The sequence below is a fragment of the Zootermopsis nevadensis genome, unplaced genomic scaffold (genome assembly GCF_977971745.1).
Source record: "Zootermopsis nevadensis isolate Lab colony 2312 unplaced genomic scaffold, Znev_1.0 Znev_ptg000020l, whole genome shotgun sequence".
Taxonomy (NCBI): Eukaryota; Metazoa; Arthropoda; class Insecta; order Blattodea; family Termopsidae; genus Zootermopsis; species Zootermopsis nevadensis.
In genome coordinates, this window is record NW_028259152.1 from 8,242,662 (window position 1) to 8,257,128 (window position 14,467).

Below are 14,467 nucleotides of genomic sequence, written 5' to 3' on the forward strand. Positions count from 1 at the left end.
ACCATCTATATTCACATGCCCACAAATGTCAAATCGAGGATATCACACAGTAATGTTTTTCACTTATAAATACTTTTGTTTATTGTTGTTTCAGTTATTAGTTTTAAATTGCATCTTATTCAGTTTATTCGTTTATTTACATTAGCATTTTTAGAATTGTATGTCATTGTTGAGGATGGCAGTTTGCCAGTCTTGTGGGATGACCAGCACGAAAGTATAGTGTAGGTACAACTGTCATTAAGAAACGACAACAACCTCTTATCAAAGATTCATGTTCCTTTGTTTCAAGAGGAACTGCATACCACGTTGTACCCAGCATTTTTCTTTTTAAGACAAATTTCCTTTCTCCAGTTTTTATACTGGGGATCCGTGCTATCTATACTATCGTAAGTGCCTCTGCTTTAAAACTGATTACGAATTGATCATTTACTTGCCATCTTCTGCTACATACAAGGAAAATACCAACTGGTTTTTACGTTCGTCGATTTGACGAATCAATTTTCCGTGCGAAATCTCGATATTCGAAGGTTAATAACATCGATTCTATATGGTATACCGTATCACAGATTTCTTACAATTATCTGTGTGTCACAGAGACACAGAATATTGTCTGTGGTATCATCTGTGCATACAATCCTGTTTAAGAAATTGTCCTCTGCAGCGTGTGTCTAGAGTAGCGATGGTGAGTGAATATGTTTATGTAGGGATCGTGATGTATAGAGGGAATCTTACGGTGTTTTGTAAATAAAGTTGTTTTTAAATGTAAAGAATCTATTCATTCGTGTTATGACTTTACAGTCTGCCCACAAGACGTTTAGGATCAAGAGGAAACTGGCTAAGAAATTGAAGCAAAACAGGCCAATTCCCCAGTGGGTCAGAATGCGAACGGGCAATACGATTAGGTAAGTTTTAGTAACGTTATTGCAGATATTTTTAAAACAGTTTTTGTATTCCTTCGCTACCCTGAGTGGGCTTGTGTTGATCGCGGATATAGTTTTCGTAGGGCCTTAACCTATAAGTAGCAAAAATGTTCACAGAGAAACTTGCACCTGTTACATGTCTTCCACGTAGTGACTTTTATTCTTAGAAATGTATGAAATTAAGAGGGGAAAAATCGAAGTTTTGTCACGCCAACATGGACATGCTGTTTTTTGAAATGGTGTATGGCACACTAGTTCTGGTATCCAACTAGTCCCTTGAACTGAGTTTACTCTATTTTTTAATAGTCACATTGTTTATATTTGGACTCTGTTAATACTGGTAGAAGTTATGGGTAGATTGTTTAGCAATTTATAATTCTTCCAAGCTTTCCTGTATATATGTAACTGTTTGAAGAAAAATAGGGGGCAGGTTTCTTCCAACAGTTTTTGTTTAATTATGTGGCAGTAGATTTGTTTCTGATACGGTGTGTGTAAGTTCACTTTGATCTTTCAGGTATAATGCCAAGAGACGACACTGGAGAAGAACAAAGCTGAAGTTGTAAAAGTCAAGTACAATGATGGTGAAATTTGGTTGTACTCATGTATTGAAACAGTGGCCTGTGTATATCCACATTATGTAATAAAAGTGCTTAAAATATATGTGTTTGGCTGTCGTAAAATTTTGGAGTTTTCCATTTCCTTGGTACATGTATGATCATTCCAGTATTTGCCCTTCAAAATCCTTTCACCCACTTTGTTTGGTCTTCCCTAAACATAAGATTTGACTTTCTGTGTTCTCACATTGTTTTTGTATGTTAATATTACTGCAACTTATTGTATGTGCACAATATTTCCTCTTGCCATCTTCATCCATTTCCTTCTGCATACTCTTGTTTTAAATGTCTGCAAAAAGTAATTTGTGCTCATTTTTTCTGTTAAGAGTTCAGTACCGATGTGTCTGCAGGGTGGATTTTATATATCCTTTGTTAAATCTTGAACCTATTCCCATCGATTTGGTCATGTGCAAAAATATTGTCAGGGAAGTGGTTTTGATTTCTTATAGTTCTTCCCAATTCATATGAGTGCATTGCTCTTAAGTTGGCCATTTAAATTTAGAATATGTGGCGTGCGATAAATTTTTGGGTGATTTGTACTGTCACATTTATAATTCTGTTCATGTTCCAGTTTTTGATTTGCTATAGTAACCTAACTATAGCTGCCTATAAATCTGTTATATGGTAGTTATTTGTTGTTCTTCTTCTTATAGCGTTATAACCCTGTGTGGGTCTTAGCTTGTTCGATGAATTTTTTCCATTCTGTCCTATCATTCACAATTCTTCTCCATCCCCTTACTCCCATCGTCCTCACATCCTCCTCCACGTCGTCTATCCATCGTTTCCGTGGTCCCCCTCTCATCCTTCTTCCCATCGGTCTCCATACCATCACTCTTCTAGTTACCCTGTTTCCTTCCATTCTTGCAACATGGCCAAGCCAGGCTAACCTTTTGCTTTTGATTAGCCTCACGATATCTGCTCCCTGTATGATACAATCTAGTTCATGATTCATCCTAATTCTCCAGGAGCCATCACTATTCTGTATTGGACCATAGATTTTTCTTAATATTTTGCGTTCAAATATTCTAAGTTGTTGCTCATCAAAGCTAGTTAATGTCCAGGCTTCACATCCATATGTGACTACTGGTCTTATCAGAACTTTATAGATTCTCAGTTTAAGTTCCCTCCCCAGTATTTTAGACTTCATTAAATTCTGATAGGCACAATAACATCTATTACCAATCACAATACGTGCTTTAATTTCATTAGTTACTGAATTTATAGTATTAATCTGTGAACCCAGGTAATTAAAATTCTGCACATGTTCAAAATTATAATGCCCTATTCTCAATTTATTCGTGACATTTCTTGCTGCTCTTGTAACTTTCATATATTTTGTTTTCGATACAGCCGTGATAGCTCAGTATAATGACTAGCTATGGGCTGGGCGACCGGGGTTTGATCCCCGACGGGGGCAGAGGATTTTTCCTCTAGCCTCTGCGTCCAGACCGGCTCTGGGGCCCACCCAGCCTCCTCTACAATGGGTACCGGGGTCCTTTCCCGGGGGTAAAGCTGGCCGGGGCGTGATGCTGACCACTCACCCCCCTCTAGTACCGAGGTCAAGAAAGAGAGGAGCTATACCTCCACTCACCCCAAACGCCTACATGGCGTATAGTGGGACAAACTTTACAGTTATTTGTAGGAACTTATATTTATACCCTAATTTTAGAAAATGTTCTGCTGCATTGATTTATGGGTAGGGTCTACTGGCAGGCTTGTGTGATGACGCTGCTCAGTTATATAAGTACAGGGATTCCATGAGTGACTACTGATTGCTGGAGGGATATTCTGTCCCATGGAGTTAGATTTACTGTAGGAATTTATGTACTTGCATATACTTTGTCAGGAATATGCAGATTTTTGTGAATTTTTGTTCCAGGCCATTGTTGTCAGTTTATAGACCAAGGAATAATTTTTATAGAATGGGTGTTGATTACTAATCATTAAAGAAAGAAAAGCCTGTAAGAAAGAAATAGTTTGAAGAGTGGTTAATATTAAAAGTTACTGTAGAAAATAATTTGTGAAAACATGAAGTAAATTGATCTAACTCGGGATATGATTACTTAGGGAACTTTAGTGATAACTTGTGAGTTTTTATATCCCACAGCAACATGCAACTTTTTGATCTGCTAAAGAAAAACTTTGTACTAAGTATCCTGATAATATTAAAACAATTTATGGTTTAAAAATGTATCTCATAGTATGGATAAGACATTAAGACAATTGTGCAGTAAATATAAATGCACTTCATGTAAGCACCTCAACAACTGAGTCAGTGCAATTTGTACATAAAGTGTTTTGCATACTTGGATCATATGTTTAGCATTTGTGGTATCACATAATATTTGTCTCTTTTAGGGGTTAAAGGACTGATAAGTTTATCAGATAGAGGAAGCTTGAACCATCAGTCAGTCATAGTTTCAAATACTAGAATACAGAGTTACAAAATTCTTTATGTCTTCATTCTGGTATAATGGAGTTGAGGGGGGATATATATTTAATATCTTAAGAAATATAACTTGTGTATTTTGTGTGCTAAATACTGAAAAATATTAAACATTCTTGTAAACAGATATGAATGCACTGGTGAAACAAAATACATATTCAGATGCAACAGAAACATAACATTTACACTAAAAACACTTCTAATTGCTAACATACAGGCAATTATTAGAAACATGATTAACATTTACTTTCCAATTGCATACTTTTATCAGTAGATTCTGAATTATATTAATACTTCATCATGTTTAGATTTGTAACAAATGAAAAGCTGTTTTGCTGTCATGTTTAATAAAATTTGCATTTCAGCTGTTCTGTGAAATGTATTTAAATATAATTAACTTGACATTGTGCATATGAAGTTCAAAGTAGGAGTAAAATCTACAATGTAATAGTATTTACCATCATACACAACACTACACTTTGCCATTCTTTATGTCTGCCATTGTATCAGAAGGTATTTTAATTTTCTCAGGAGTAACATTCGTTTCAGATGCCGCATTGTTGTCTTGACTTGTCTCAGATGGGGCCTTTGGCACATCTTCCATTGTTGATGGGCTCTCAGCACTTTCCAGTGGAGCTTTGTCTTCTGCAAGTTTCTCATTTGTTGGTTTTGTAGATGTATTATCACTGACCTCAGAGGGTATTTCTTTGGCAGGAGTTGTGATAGCTAAGACTGAGGATTGTCTAGTTGCGTTAGCAGGTACTGGGTTTGATGGGACAACTTCAGGAGCCTCTGAGACTATATCACAGTCATCATGATTGGTTTCCACAAGGTAGTTCCGAGGGAGGCCATAAGCATCAAGTACCCCATATGCCCTCTGCAAAGTTGTGCCAGGGGGCTTTCTGTCACGAGCCAGCAACCACGCAGATTCTGTAATGCAATTATTTATCAATGTAAATTACTACTAGAAATGGAAGTAATTCAGTAATTGATACAGCCTTGTTAAATAATTACGAATCGGCAATAAACAAATACCGAGTTACTAGAAATCATGTTTGTTTTTAGTCATTGGTGAGATCTGGGGTTCTTGGAGCAACAAGTATGAAGACAGCTGTTTCTGGTATGTTGTGCCTTGTCTGGTAAATAGTCAATATGTACCAGACTACACAGTGCAACATTCTAGAAGACAACCATCTTTTGTTAATCTATTTTGATCTAACTTAATGTGCCTACAAAAGTTGCATTAGCAGAAGCAAATTTGTTTGTGCATGTAAATGTAAATTTCCATGCAGAAAACTAAAGTAATGGGAATGTGTTCAGAATAGAAATAAATTGAAAATTAATAGAAGTGTATGATTTTATTTACTTAAGAAACATGATTTTGCATCTGAAAAAAGATATTGATATGTAGTTACAAACATACAACAAAATATATGAAAAAAAATATTTTATATAAAATTCCATTTACAGATTATCACGTCAACAGCAACACTTGGTTATGGTAGTGAAGTTTGGAATTTAAGCCAGAATAAATCGCAGAAATTATGGTATACTACATATTCGACTTTAAAGAGAATATCCTACACCATACAGTGAATGATACATAAGCTGACTTATCCTTGGAAGGAGGTTGGCTTAGAAGTAAGTGCAGGGGAAACTAAGTATATGCCCATGTCTTACCATCAGTTTGCAGCTAGTAATGTGAAAAAAGTATTAATATTCTGGTATGATGGTAACAGATCAAAATTGCATTCATGAAGAAATTAAGAACATTCAATTCAGGGAATGATTTCTACAATGCAGATCCTAATCTTTTGTCTGCTATATAAAAACTCAGCTGAGAGATGGAAACATTATTTTTCTCTGAAACTCTGGTAGCTACCTGTGAGTTCACACAATCCAGAAAAACAATATTGTTTAAAAACTTGTTTCAATTTTGCTTGTTTTTTATGGATGTGAAACTTTGTCTTTTACATCAAATATAGTTTGGGAACAGCCTGCTGAAAAGAATATTTGGACCTAAGAGGGATTGAGTAACAGGAGGGTGGAGAAATTTGCTTGATGAGCTTCACATTTTTTGCTGTTCTACAAATAGGCTTATCAAATCAAGGAGGATGATATTGGTGGGACATGCAGTGTACATGAGAAAGATAAGTGCATACAAAATTTCAGTCAGAAACCATTTGGGAGATCTAGGTGTAGATGGGAATGTAAGCAATATAGAGTAGGAGGATTTTGACAGGATTCGTGTGTTTCAGGATAGAAACCAATGATGGGTTGCTGCAGACATGATAATTAACCTTGTGGTTGCATAGACTAAGAAATTTCTTTTGTAGCTGAGTGAGTATTTGTTTCACAAGGACTGCTCAGTGGAGTTGATTGTATAGTTTTAATTTCACTGATAAATGTAGGAATATATACTCACGAATATTCATTATTCCATAGCTTGCACAATTCCAGAGAACTGCATATGATTCATAGTCTGTGTTCAGAATGTGGTAGGTTGTCTCCCAGGAAGGTAGAACTGTAAATTGAAAATATTTGGACTTTGCTGAGTATCAGGTTGTTATAACAATAATGTTGTGAGTTATGTCGAGGGACATAAGTCACACGTCATAATGCTGAATTTTATATCACTGCCTTTTTCACTGCCCTCTTCTTAAAATGTGTTGGGTGTTAAGGTTAAGTGGCCTCTGAGGTCACCATATTTTGCACCCAAAAATGTTTTCTGTTTGGGGGCCATATGATGTCTGTCTGTAAGAAGCATCCAAGGACTGTTCATGTACTAAAAGAATATAGTTACAATTTAATGCACCAAACTTATGGAATGAATGCTTAGGGTTCATGTGTCATATATATTTACAAATTCTCAGATATTTAAGTTTTAATGGTGGCCATTTTGAAAATACCCTAAGTGCATGGTGTACAACTTGTTGTTCACTACTGATTTTATTATGGTACCAACAAAGTGAATGTTATTTACTTGGAACTTTGTATTTGATGGTGATCTTTCCTTCGCCAGCTTTCCCACTGACTTTCAGTTCTCCTGGTACCACTCGTTTAGGTTGACCTCTGCAATGGAAACAGATTATAATGATGGACTGTGTACAAATATTGTAAAAACCAAATAATTTCACTTTCTTTTATATGGCCTTTTCCTGTGTTATTTCATAATATAAATAGGAAACTAAAATACACATTTGAACTGGAATGTTCTTTCAATAGTTTTCAATACTAATATATTATTTAAAATGTGTATTTTATTGCATTTTAATTTAACAATTTAACTTCAATATATTTTTATTGTTATGGGCTACAGCTTCTCATCAGAGAATAATGAATTTCTTTAGTATGATAAAGAATTAAGTGCTGAGAGAAAATTATAAGTGCTCCAAATTTACAATTGCACTCTAGTAACTTACAGTGGCTTCAGCTCATTCTCAACATGTATCTTTCCATCACTTGTCTGAGTGTAGCTGTTCTTGACACATGAAGCACCAGCCTCCATCAGAGTGGGCACTCGCAGCACCTCATACCACACTCCCAAGAACTGCAACAATGATGACATGTTTTATATGGAACTTCAGTGTATCTGTAGTCTGAGTGCTATGGATCCAATACACTTCTATCGTAGTGATAGAGCCATCACTCAACATTTCTTTAGAGCTTAATTAGAAGAACCATTGCACTGACAGTAGTTGCCTTGGTGTATATCTCCCATTAACGTCTCATCTTTCATCACCCCATCCTTCTACAACCACATAAGTCCCATACAGTATTATTACATTTTCATCTGCAGTCATAAGTTAGGCTATTAACCTTTGTTAATATGTGCTAGAGAAAAATCCAAAAGCATGTTTATCCAGATTTCAGAAGGTAAGAGTCAGCTTATAGATGATTTCTGTCTTCTGGGTTGTTGCGCTGTGTAGTCTGGTCGATGTTAACCAACGTTTCAGAGGTCATACTGCCTCCGTCATCGCCCTGATGACGGAGGCAGTATGACCTCTGAAACGTTGGTTAACATCGACCAGACTACACAGCGCAACAACCCAGAAGACAGAAATCTTCATATTCACCGCTGTGAGAACCTCAAGTCTTACACAGTCAGCTTATAATTTACGAAACAATTTAACATTTTCACAGGGAAGTTAAACATGCAAAAGATCTACATTGATTGAAACTAATTCACCAGTGTTCATTTTGTATACTAACATAATTTGTTTTTCTGGGCCAACACAAGATAGAGAATTTCCTCATTGTTGAGTATATGTTGTTCATTTGTTTCTTAACAAGAATGCCAGTTGGTAAAATACCTAATGGAACTGAACATGCCTTAAACATAATTGTATTTAATTTGTTTCATTAAGTTTAGTTCTTCTTTTGTTTAGTTTCTTTTTATAGATAGTCATGAGTGATGCTAGCAGCTGAAGTGGTGTCTTAGCTGTCTGTCAAACCAGAAGCTAAATATAGATCTCAATAGCTACCATATTGTTTGGTATTCCACAAAAGACTTATCTAGAAGTGTCGTATATGTTAAACTTTACTACCCCACAAAACTTGTAGATCCTACATTAAGTGGCATTACTATTGTTCCCACTTCGGTAGTTTAAACAGATGCCATGTAGTGTTGTGGTCTGGCCTCTGAAACCCTGTGGGATATCGTACGGAGAGAGAGGAGGTCAAATGGAAAAGCAGCATTTGCATAACTGAACCAGCTACATAGCCAGTCTGCAGGAAACTGCTTATCTAGGTGTATGACTATTATCTACCCTCAACATATTTTATACTAATAATTCAGTTTAGCAAAATTGATTGTCATACTTAGAAGTGAGTTTACTGGCCAGTACGTCTACTCAGTATGAGCCGGGATAGCCTAGTCAGTATAGTGACTAGCTACGGGCTGGACGACTGGGGTTCAATCCCCGACAGGGCCAGAGGATTTTTCCTCTGCGTCCAGACCGGCTCTGGGGCCCACCCAGCCTCCTCTACAATGGGTACCGGGGTCCTTTCCCGGGGGTAAAGCCGGCCAGGGCGTGATGCCGACCACTAACCCCCATCTAGTGCCGAGGTCAAGAAAGAGAGGAGCTATACCTCCGCTCACCCCAAGCGCCTACATGGCACGTAGCGGGACAAACTTTACGTCTTCAGTATATACACATTTCCTATTCTTTGTCAAAGGTATCCTGATACCAGCACTACAATTTCATTGCTCCTTCTGGGGTTTTAGGGTGGGACCTAAACAGTGGGTCATACAAATGGCAGCAAATTTAGATATATAAATGTGGGGTGGCTCTTTGGCATGATGTATGAAATTTCTTGAAAATCTGTCATTTCTTATAAGTTATTAGAGAAGATGGACTTATCACAATACTTTTAGTTTATCTATCTTCACAATATAAATAGACTAAAACAGACCAGGATTCTTGGCTTTATACATAGTTGTATGATTTCTTAAGATATACAATGATACGTTTATATTGTGACAGTGTTAACTGTCAAGTTTTTAACAAGGAATTTCTTTACCGGTTGAGTAACTATCAGTTTCTCAAGCAAAATCTTGTATTGTGAAGTTACTTTACAAGTTAGTATGATTATCTCATGTTTGTTACTGAGATAAATCAGTCAGTAAATCAATTACTTATTGGCTGGATGGCCAGGGCTCAATTGCTGGCAGGTGTAAAGACTTTTTTCCTTTGCCTATCCAATACCTGCGACCCTTTCCGCGGGGATAAAGTGGTTACAGCATGAAGGCGTGGAGCTGTGCCTCCTACATGATGTTTAGACATGGGGTCAGTTACTTATCTTATTTCAGAAGACCATAAAATTATATGAATTTTCTGTCTGTAGATCTGTACAAATTCTATATCATTAAACTTACTCACTTTTGACAAGTCGAAGTCTGGCATAGGAATGTTCTTCTCTGGGCAACCCCAAAAACTTGGGACCTGCGCAGTAACTGTAAGTGCAGATCCCAGCAGAAGAATTAACAGCCGCAGCCAATCCATTCTGAAATTGTATGCCACCACATTTAGCCTAATTATCAATGCTGTATGAAGTATTTATTAAATTTCTACTAAAGAGAAGTCCATGCTACAAAATATGGTACATGACATAAAATCCAGACCTAATTAAGGTATTTTGAGACCAACTAGTTGCTGGGTCATAGATTAAAGCCCTAACTTAGGATCAAGGCTATCCACACGGTTTGTGTTGCAGTGATAGATGAGTGTGAAGTGGGGAATGATGATTAGACAGGTAAAACCAAGCAACTCATAGAAAAATTTGCACCACTTCACTTCATCCACCATGAATCTCACTTGAAGTCACCCAGAATTGAACCTGTGTTTCCACATCAGCATCTTGCTGTCTGTCTATAGTATGACTATATTTGACATATAAAACTTTTATTTTTATGTTTTTCCATATTGTAAGCCCCTATAATTAAAATACAAATTTTATTTTAATTTTTTTCCATATTGTAAGCTCCTGTATACTTAATAAAATATGTGGGAAGAATAATATTTATGAATGTACTGTTGTTAAAATAACATCTTTATCTGCAACAAATGAATCTCAAGCACTAAGTGAACATCAAGAGTCAGGATATTTTCATGATATGTTATGAATGGATGGCTGGGTTTGATTCCTGGCAAGGTCAAATTTTTGTCTGTGGGACTCATCCAATGTGGTCCTCCCAACCTTCCGTCTGTTAGATATGGGGGGGGGGGGGGGATTTTCCTGAGGAGTAAAGCAGTCTGAACATGAAGCTGGTAACTCACCTTCATGTAATGCCAAAGTTAAGAATGAGTGGAGCTTTTCCTCCATCTCCCACTTAGCATGGCAGTTGGTGCTATCAGAAACAACCTTATCTTCAGTAAGTGAATGTCAATGAAGAATGAAAATATGTGAACAATTTTTCACTCTCGTTTTACACTTCTGAAAGTGGAGTTCTTTTGTCACTTACCTGCCCTTTCGGTGTTTTTGTTCCGTGTTCCGAACTGACGAACTTTAAATGTAATGTCCGGAGATGGCACTGCCCTTGTCTTATATATGGGCTTCAAGTTCTGGCTCGGGGCGATTAGCTGTGAAGAGGGGGACGAGCAGACAATGAACTCACCAGAAGGTCAACCCAGAGTTACGAGAGAGAGAGAGAGAAAATATTAAGGGATAAAAAGGAAGAATAGTATTATCACCGTCATCGGAGTTTCTTAACAGCAGCGTTAGTTGGATATTCAAGATGCACTCAAATCTGAAGTAAAATCGAGGCAACACGAGGAGCATACCTGCGTTTCCCTTCGTCTCGTTGGTTAATTTGTCTGTCAGAATGAGGATTTTTTTTTATAAATTTTAGATTCATCCCTCAAAACAAAACATTCATAACTTGTAATCATATTATCTTTCATTAGAGAAGATGGCGCTGAATCTGTTGGTAGGAGCTACTGTTTCACGCTTGTCTGTCTGTTATTCAGTTTGATGTAGGCCTGTTGATTGATTCATGAGTTGCTTAACTGCGCATTCAAAATCAAGGCCTATATAACTTGGTGTGGAATGATTATAAATAATGAATTTGGATGTGTAAGGAGCCGTTCGTGACCGTCTCTACGTATATGATCACTGTCCCACCACTTGTAAGGAGGGGCTTGAAACATGAAAAGTGGTCCTTAGGATACCTGGTTATTGGGCTGATAGTTTCCTCCGTGATGAATATTAAGGGAAAAGAATTAGTCTATATGAGATGTAATGTCAGTGCTATTCATTCGTAGAACATAGCCATACGCTGTGATATCCGTGGTATTGGTTAGTTTTGCTGCAAGAAATGAACACGACGACCAAAGCTGGGAAGATTATATTCTGAACTGCAACAAGTAGTCTGTCTGGCCCTGACCACATCACAGTCTGATCCATAAAGACTGGACCGCACATACATTAACCAAAACGAGTTCTTTGTTGTTGTTTTAACTTCATTCACATCGATGTGCATTTATTGCTGATACAAATCTGCTGTTGCATATTGCAATCCATGTTACCACTCTGATGACAATTCTTCTGCCATTGTTAAACGGAAAGAGAAACAAGAAGCTGAGAAGAAGATTTGGACCTAAGAAGCAAGAAATAACAGGAAGGTTGAGATAAACTTTATAATTTGAACTCCTCATCAAATAGACCTGTTATTTGTGTGATCAAGTGAAGAAGAGTGAGGTGGGCGGGACGTGTAGTGTGCATAGACGATATGAGAAGCCATACAAATCTGAATTTGAAAATTTGATCGGAAGAAACCGCTTCGGAGACCGAGGCATAGGTTGATGGATATTATTAAAATGGGTGTGGAGTAGGTAGAACTAATTCAGGATATGGGCTAGTGGCGTGTTGTTACGAAAACAGTAATGCACCTTCACAGTGCAAAGGTGGAGAATGTCTTGACTATCTGAGAAACTGTCAGCTTTTCAAGATGAACTCTGCTCCGTGGGAGTTACAGTTTAGGACTTGTATCTGGAAGGATGCCAGTGAAGATGAGTGTGGTGGCTGGCAGAACGAACCTTCAGTTTAACAAGAGATCTGACCTACAGTGGCGTCCTAGTGTTTCTCACATTCTCTGCCTTTACTTCTGCTGAACGAAGTAAAGGAAACTCTGTCGTTTGGTAACTTGAAAACATATGCTAGTGATAGTTGCAGTAGAAGTTCGGAGATTTAAACGCCGGATAACGCGAAGAACTTAATTTGTTCGTTCTGATATTATCACTCCATATTCCATAATTCAGAAAGCCAACGGTTAATTTCACAGCGAATAACATATTGAGGGTGTCAGAGTAGAATATTTGGATGTAAGGGAGAGGACGTGATAGGGTGGAAAGAATCCGTTACGATAATTCGGGTACCAGATCAAGAAGGGCGTGATGAGTGGGTTTGTAGAACACACATGGAACATGAGAAATACAAAATTTTAGATGGATAACGTGAGCAGAGAAGTTTTCTTGGGAGTCCTAAGCTTAGAAAGGAAGATAATATTCAAACTGATATTAAGAAAATAGGTAGGGTTGTGGTCTTGATTGAACTGACTCGGTTGGGGTCCAGGGCCGAAATCTTATGAACCAATATTGAACAACTGGGTTCCATAATAACGACTATTAGCTTCTCAAGCAGGACTCTGCTCCACGGAGTGTTATTTAATTATATTTTCCGTAGCTACTTTTTAATCTCCTTCCTGCTCTGCGTTTGTAACGTCAAAAAAATCAATTAATTCAAGTCGTGGTACAGCCAGTAAACAAACACAGAACCGCTATGTGGAAGCGTCCAGGTCACTCTCGGGCATTGCCTTCTTCGGAAGGGCAAGAAATTCCTTGGAATTCTCATCACTTGAAAAAATACTCGTTCAATCGTTGTGACAGCATTTCTCCTCCCCCCCCCCCCCCCCCCCCCCCCCCGTTTATGTTGTTTACTATGGACTGGAAGCTATCAAGTCATTCATCTCTTCAGTTTTAGTTTACATCGTGGTCCAGACAAACAACCACTTTCCTTGTTTTATGCCTCAAGTTTTTTTTCTTTTTCTAGAGAAGCAAAATCATGATGAAAATATGAATGAGGTAAGCTGACGCTCAACTGCTAACAGCGGCCAGGTGTGCCGTATCTTTTAACCTTTCAAGCACAAAACTCGTCTAAATCATTATTTTAAAGCCACGAAGCAGAGTCCGTCTCAGTTAATAAATAAATTATCTTAATTACAAAGTTCTTTGATATTTTCCATCGTCTAGTAAAATAATAAAATAGAAACGTAGTTTCTATTTTATGACGATGGAAATTATCCAAAGTACTTTTTTATTTAAATAACTCACCATCGTCACGAACTTTTAGATAAGAAATTCCCTATCTTTTAAGTATAAAGCCCCTGCTGGACCCAATCCCAGGTATATTAATCCAGTCTGTATCCTCTTCCATTACAAACCACTTCTCCATTACCCTGTCTACGTCGTGTTACAAACTTTCACTTCAGGTTTTCTGACTAAAACTGTACATATATTTCTCATCTCCTTCATGCACCACCACTCATCGGTCTTAATTGGATCATACCAACAACAATAATTATAATGAGTCCAAGGTTTGCATTGGTCTTCAAATTCTTTGTTAGTCTTCCTCGTTTACAGTTTGAATAAAATCATCCAATAGAGCAACTTCTTCTATACCATCTTCATAATGAGACCAGTTTGTTCGGCAGACCAGATATTTACTTATGCCATTGGGTAATTCTTCACTGATTGGTTTGGTCAACCTCTTTATAAAACTAAAATCTCATTCTTCTTTATTAAGTCATATAAAAAACAAACAAACTGTGAAGTCACTTACACTTTTTTTTGCCCCCGTTACTTCACTTTTGTCAAGTAAAGTTTGTCCCACTACGCGCTTGGGGTGAGTGGAGGTATAGCTCTTCTCTTTCTTGACCTCGGTACTAGATGGGGGTGTGTGGTCAGCATCACGCCCCGGCCGGCTTTACC

General features: G+C 37.5%; 2 protein-coding genes across 3 annotated transcripts; one reads left to right on the plus strand and one right to left on the minus strand.

The window, feature by feature from the left end:
* Positions 1 to 532: 532 nt before the first annotated feature.
* On the plus strand, positions 533 to 1,580 carry RpL39 (ribosomal protein L39). Of its 2 annotated transcripts, XM_022075496.1 has the most exons (3): positions 533 to 682; positions 799 to 902; positions 1,435 to 1,580. In XM_022075496.1, the coding sequence occupies exons 1-3, from the start codon at positions 548 to 550 to the stop codon at positions 1,481 to 1,483; spliced, it is 288 nt and encodes a 95-aa protein (XP_021931188.1). In that variant the 5' UTR covers positions 533 to 547; the 3' UTR covers positions 1,484 to 1,580. The 2 variants fall into 2 exon arrangements, with proteins under 2 accessions (XP_021931188.1, XP_087207795.1); XM_087351669.1 differs by lacking the exon at positions 533 to 682 and having other exon boundaries at positions 689 to 902.
* Positions 1,581 to 4,039: 2,459 nt separating this feature from the next.
* Positions 4,040 to 11,059, minus strand: LOC110835396 (apolipoprotein D). The gene is made up of 6 exons (XM_022075550.2): positions 10,945 to 11,059; positions 9,863 to 9,986; positions 7,403 to 7,530; positions 6,964 to 7,052; positions 6,406 to 6,504; positions 4,040 to 4,910 (listed from the first exon to the last, which is right to left on the minus strand). The coding sequence occupies exons 2-6, from the start codon at positions 9,983 to 9,985 to the stop codon at positions 4,453 to 4,455; spliced, it is 897 nt and encodes a 298-aa protein (XP_021931242.1). The 5' UTR covers position 9,986; positions 10,945 to 11,059; the 3' UTR covers positions 4,040 to 4,452.
* Positions 11,060 to 14,467: the final 3,408 nt, after the last annotated feature.

What these genes read in the sequence shown, in the direction of transcription:
- LOC110835396 (XM_022075550.2), bottom strand. Translation starts at nt 9,985, where the DNA reads ATGGATTGGCTGCGGCTGTTAATTCTTCTGCTGGGATCTGCACTTACA. An exon ending in GAGAATGAGCTGAAGCCACT is followed by an intron (nt 7,053 to 7,402) that starts GTAAGTTACTAG and finishes TTTCCATTGCAG; the next exon opens with AGGTCAACCTAAACGAGTGG. An exon ending in CTATGGAATAATGAATATTC is followed by an intron (nt 4,911 to 6,405) that starts GTGAGTATATAT and finishes ATTGCATTACAG; the next exon opens with AATCTGCGTGGTTGCTGGCT.
- RpL39 (XM_022075496.1), top strand. Translation starts at nt 548, where the DNA reads ATGGTATACCGTATCACAGATTTCTTACAATTATCTGTGTGTCACAGA. An exon ending in GTGTGTCTAGAGTAGCGATG is followed by an intron (nt 683 to 798) that starts GTGAGTGAATAT and finishes ATGACTTTACAG; the next exon opens with TCTGCCCACAAGACGTTTAG. An exon ending in CGAACGGGCAATACGATTAG is followed by an intron (nt 903 to 1,434) that starts GTAAGTTTTAGT and finishes TTGATCTTTCAG; the next exon opens with GTATAATGCCAAGAGACGAC.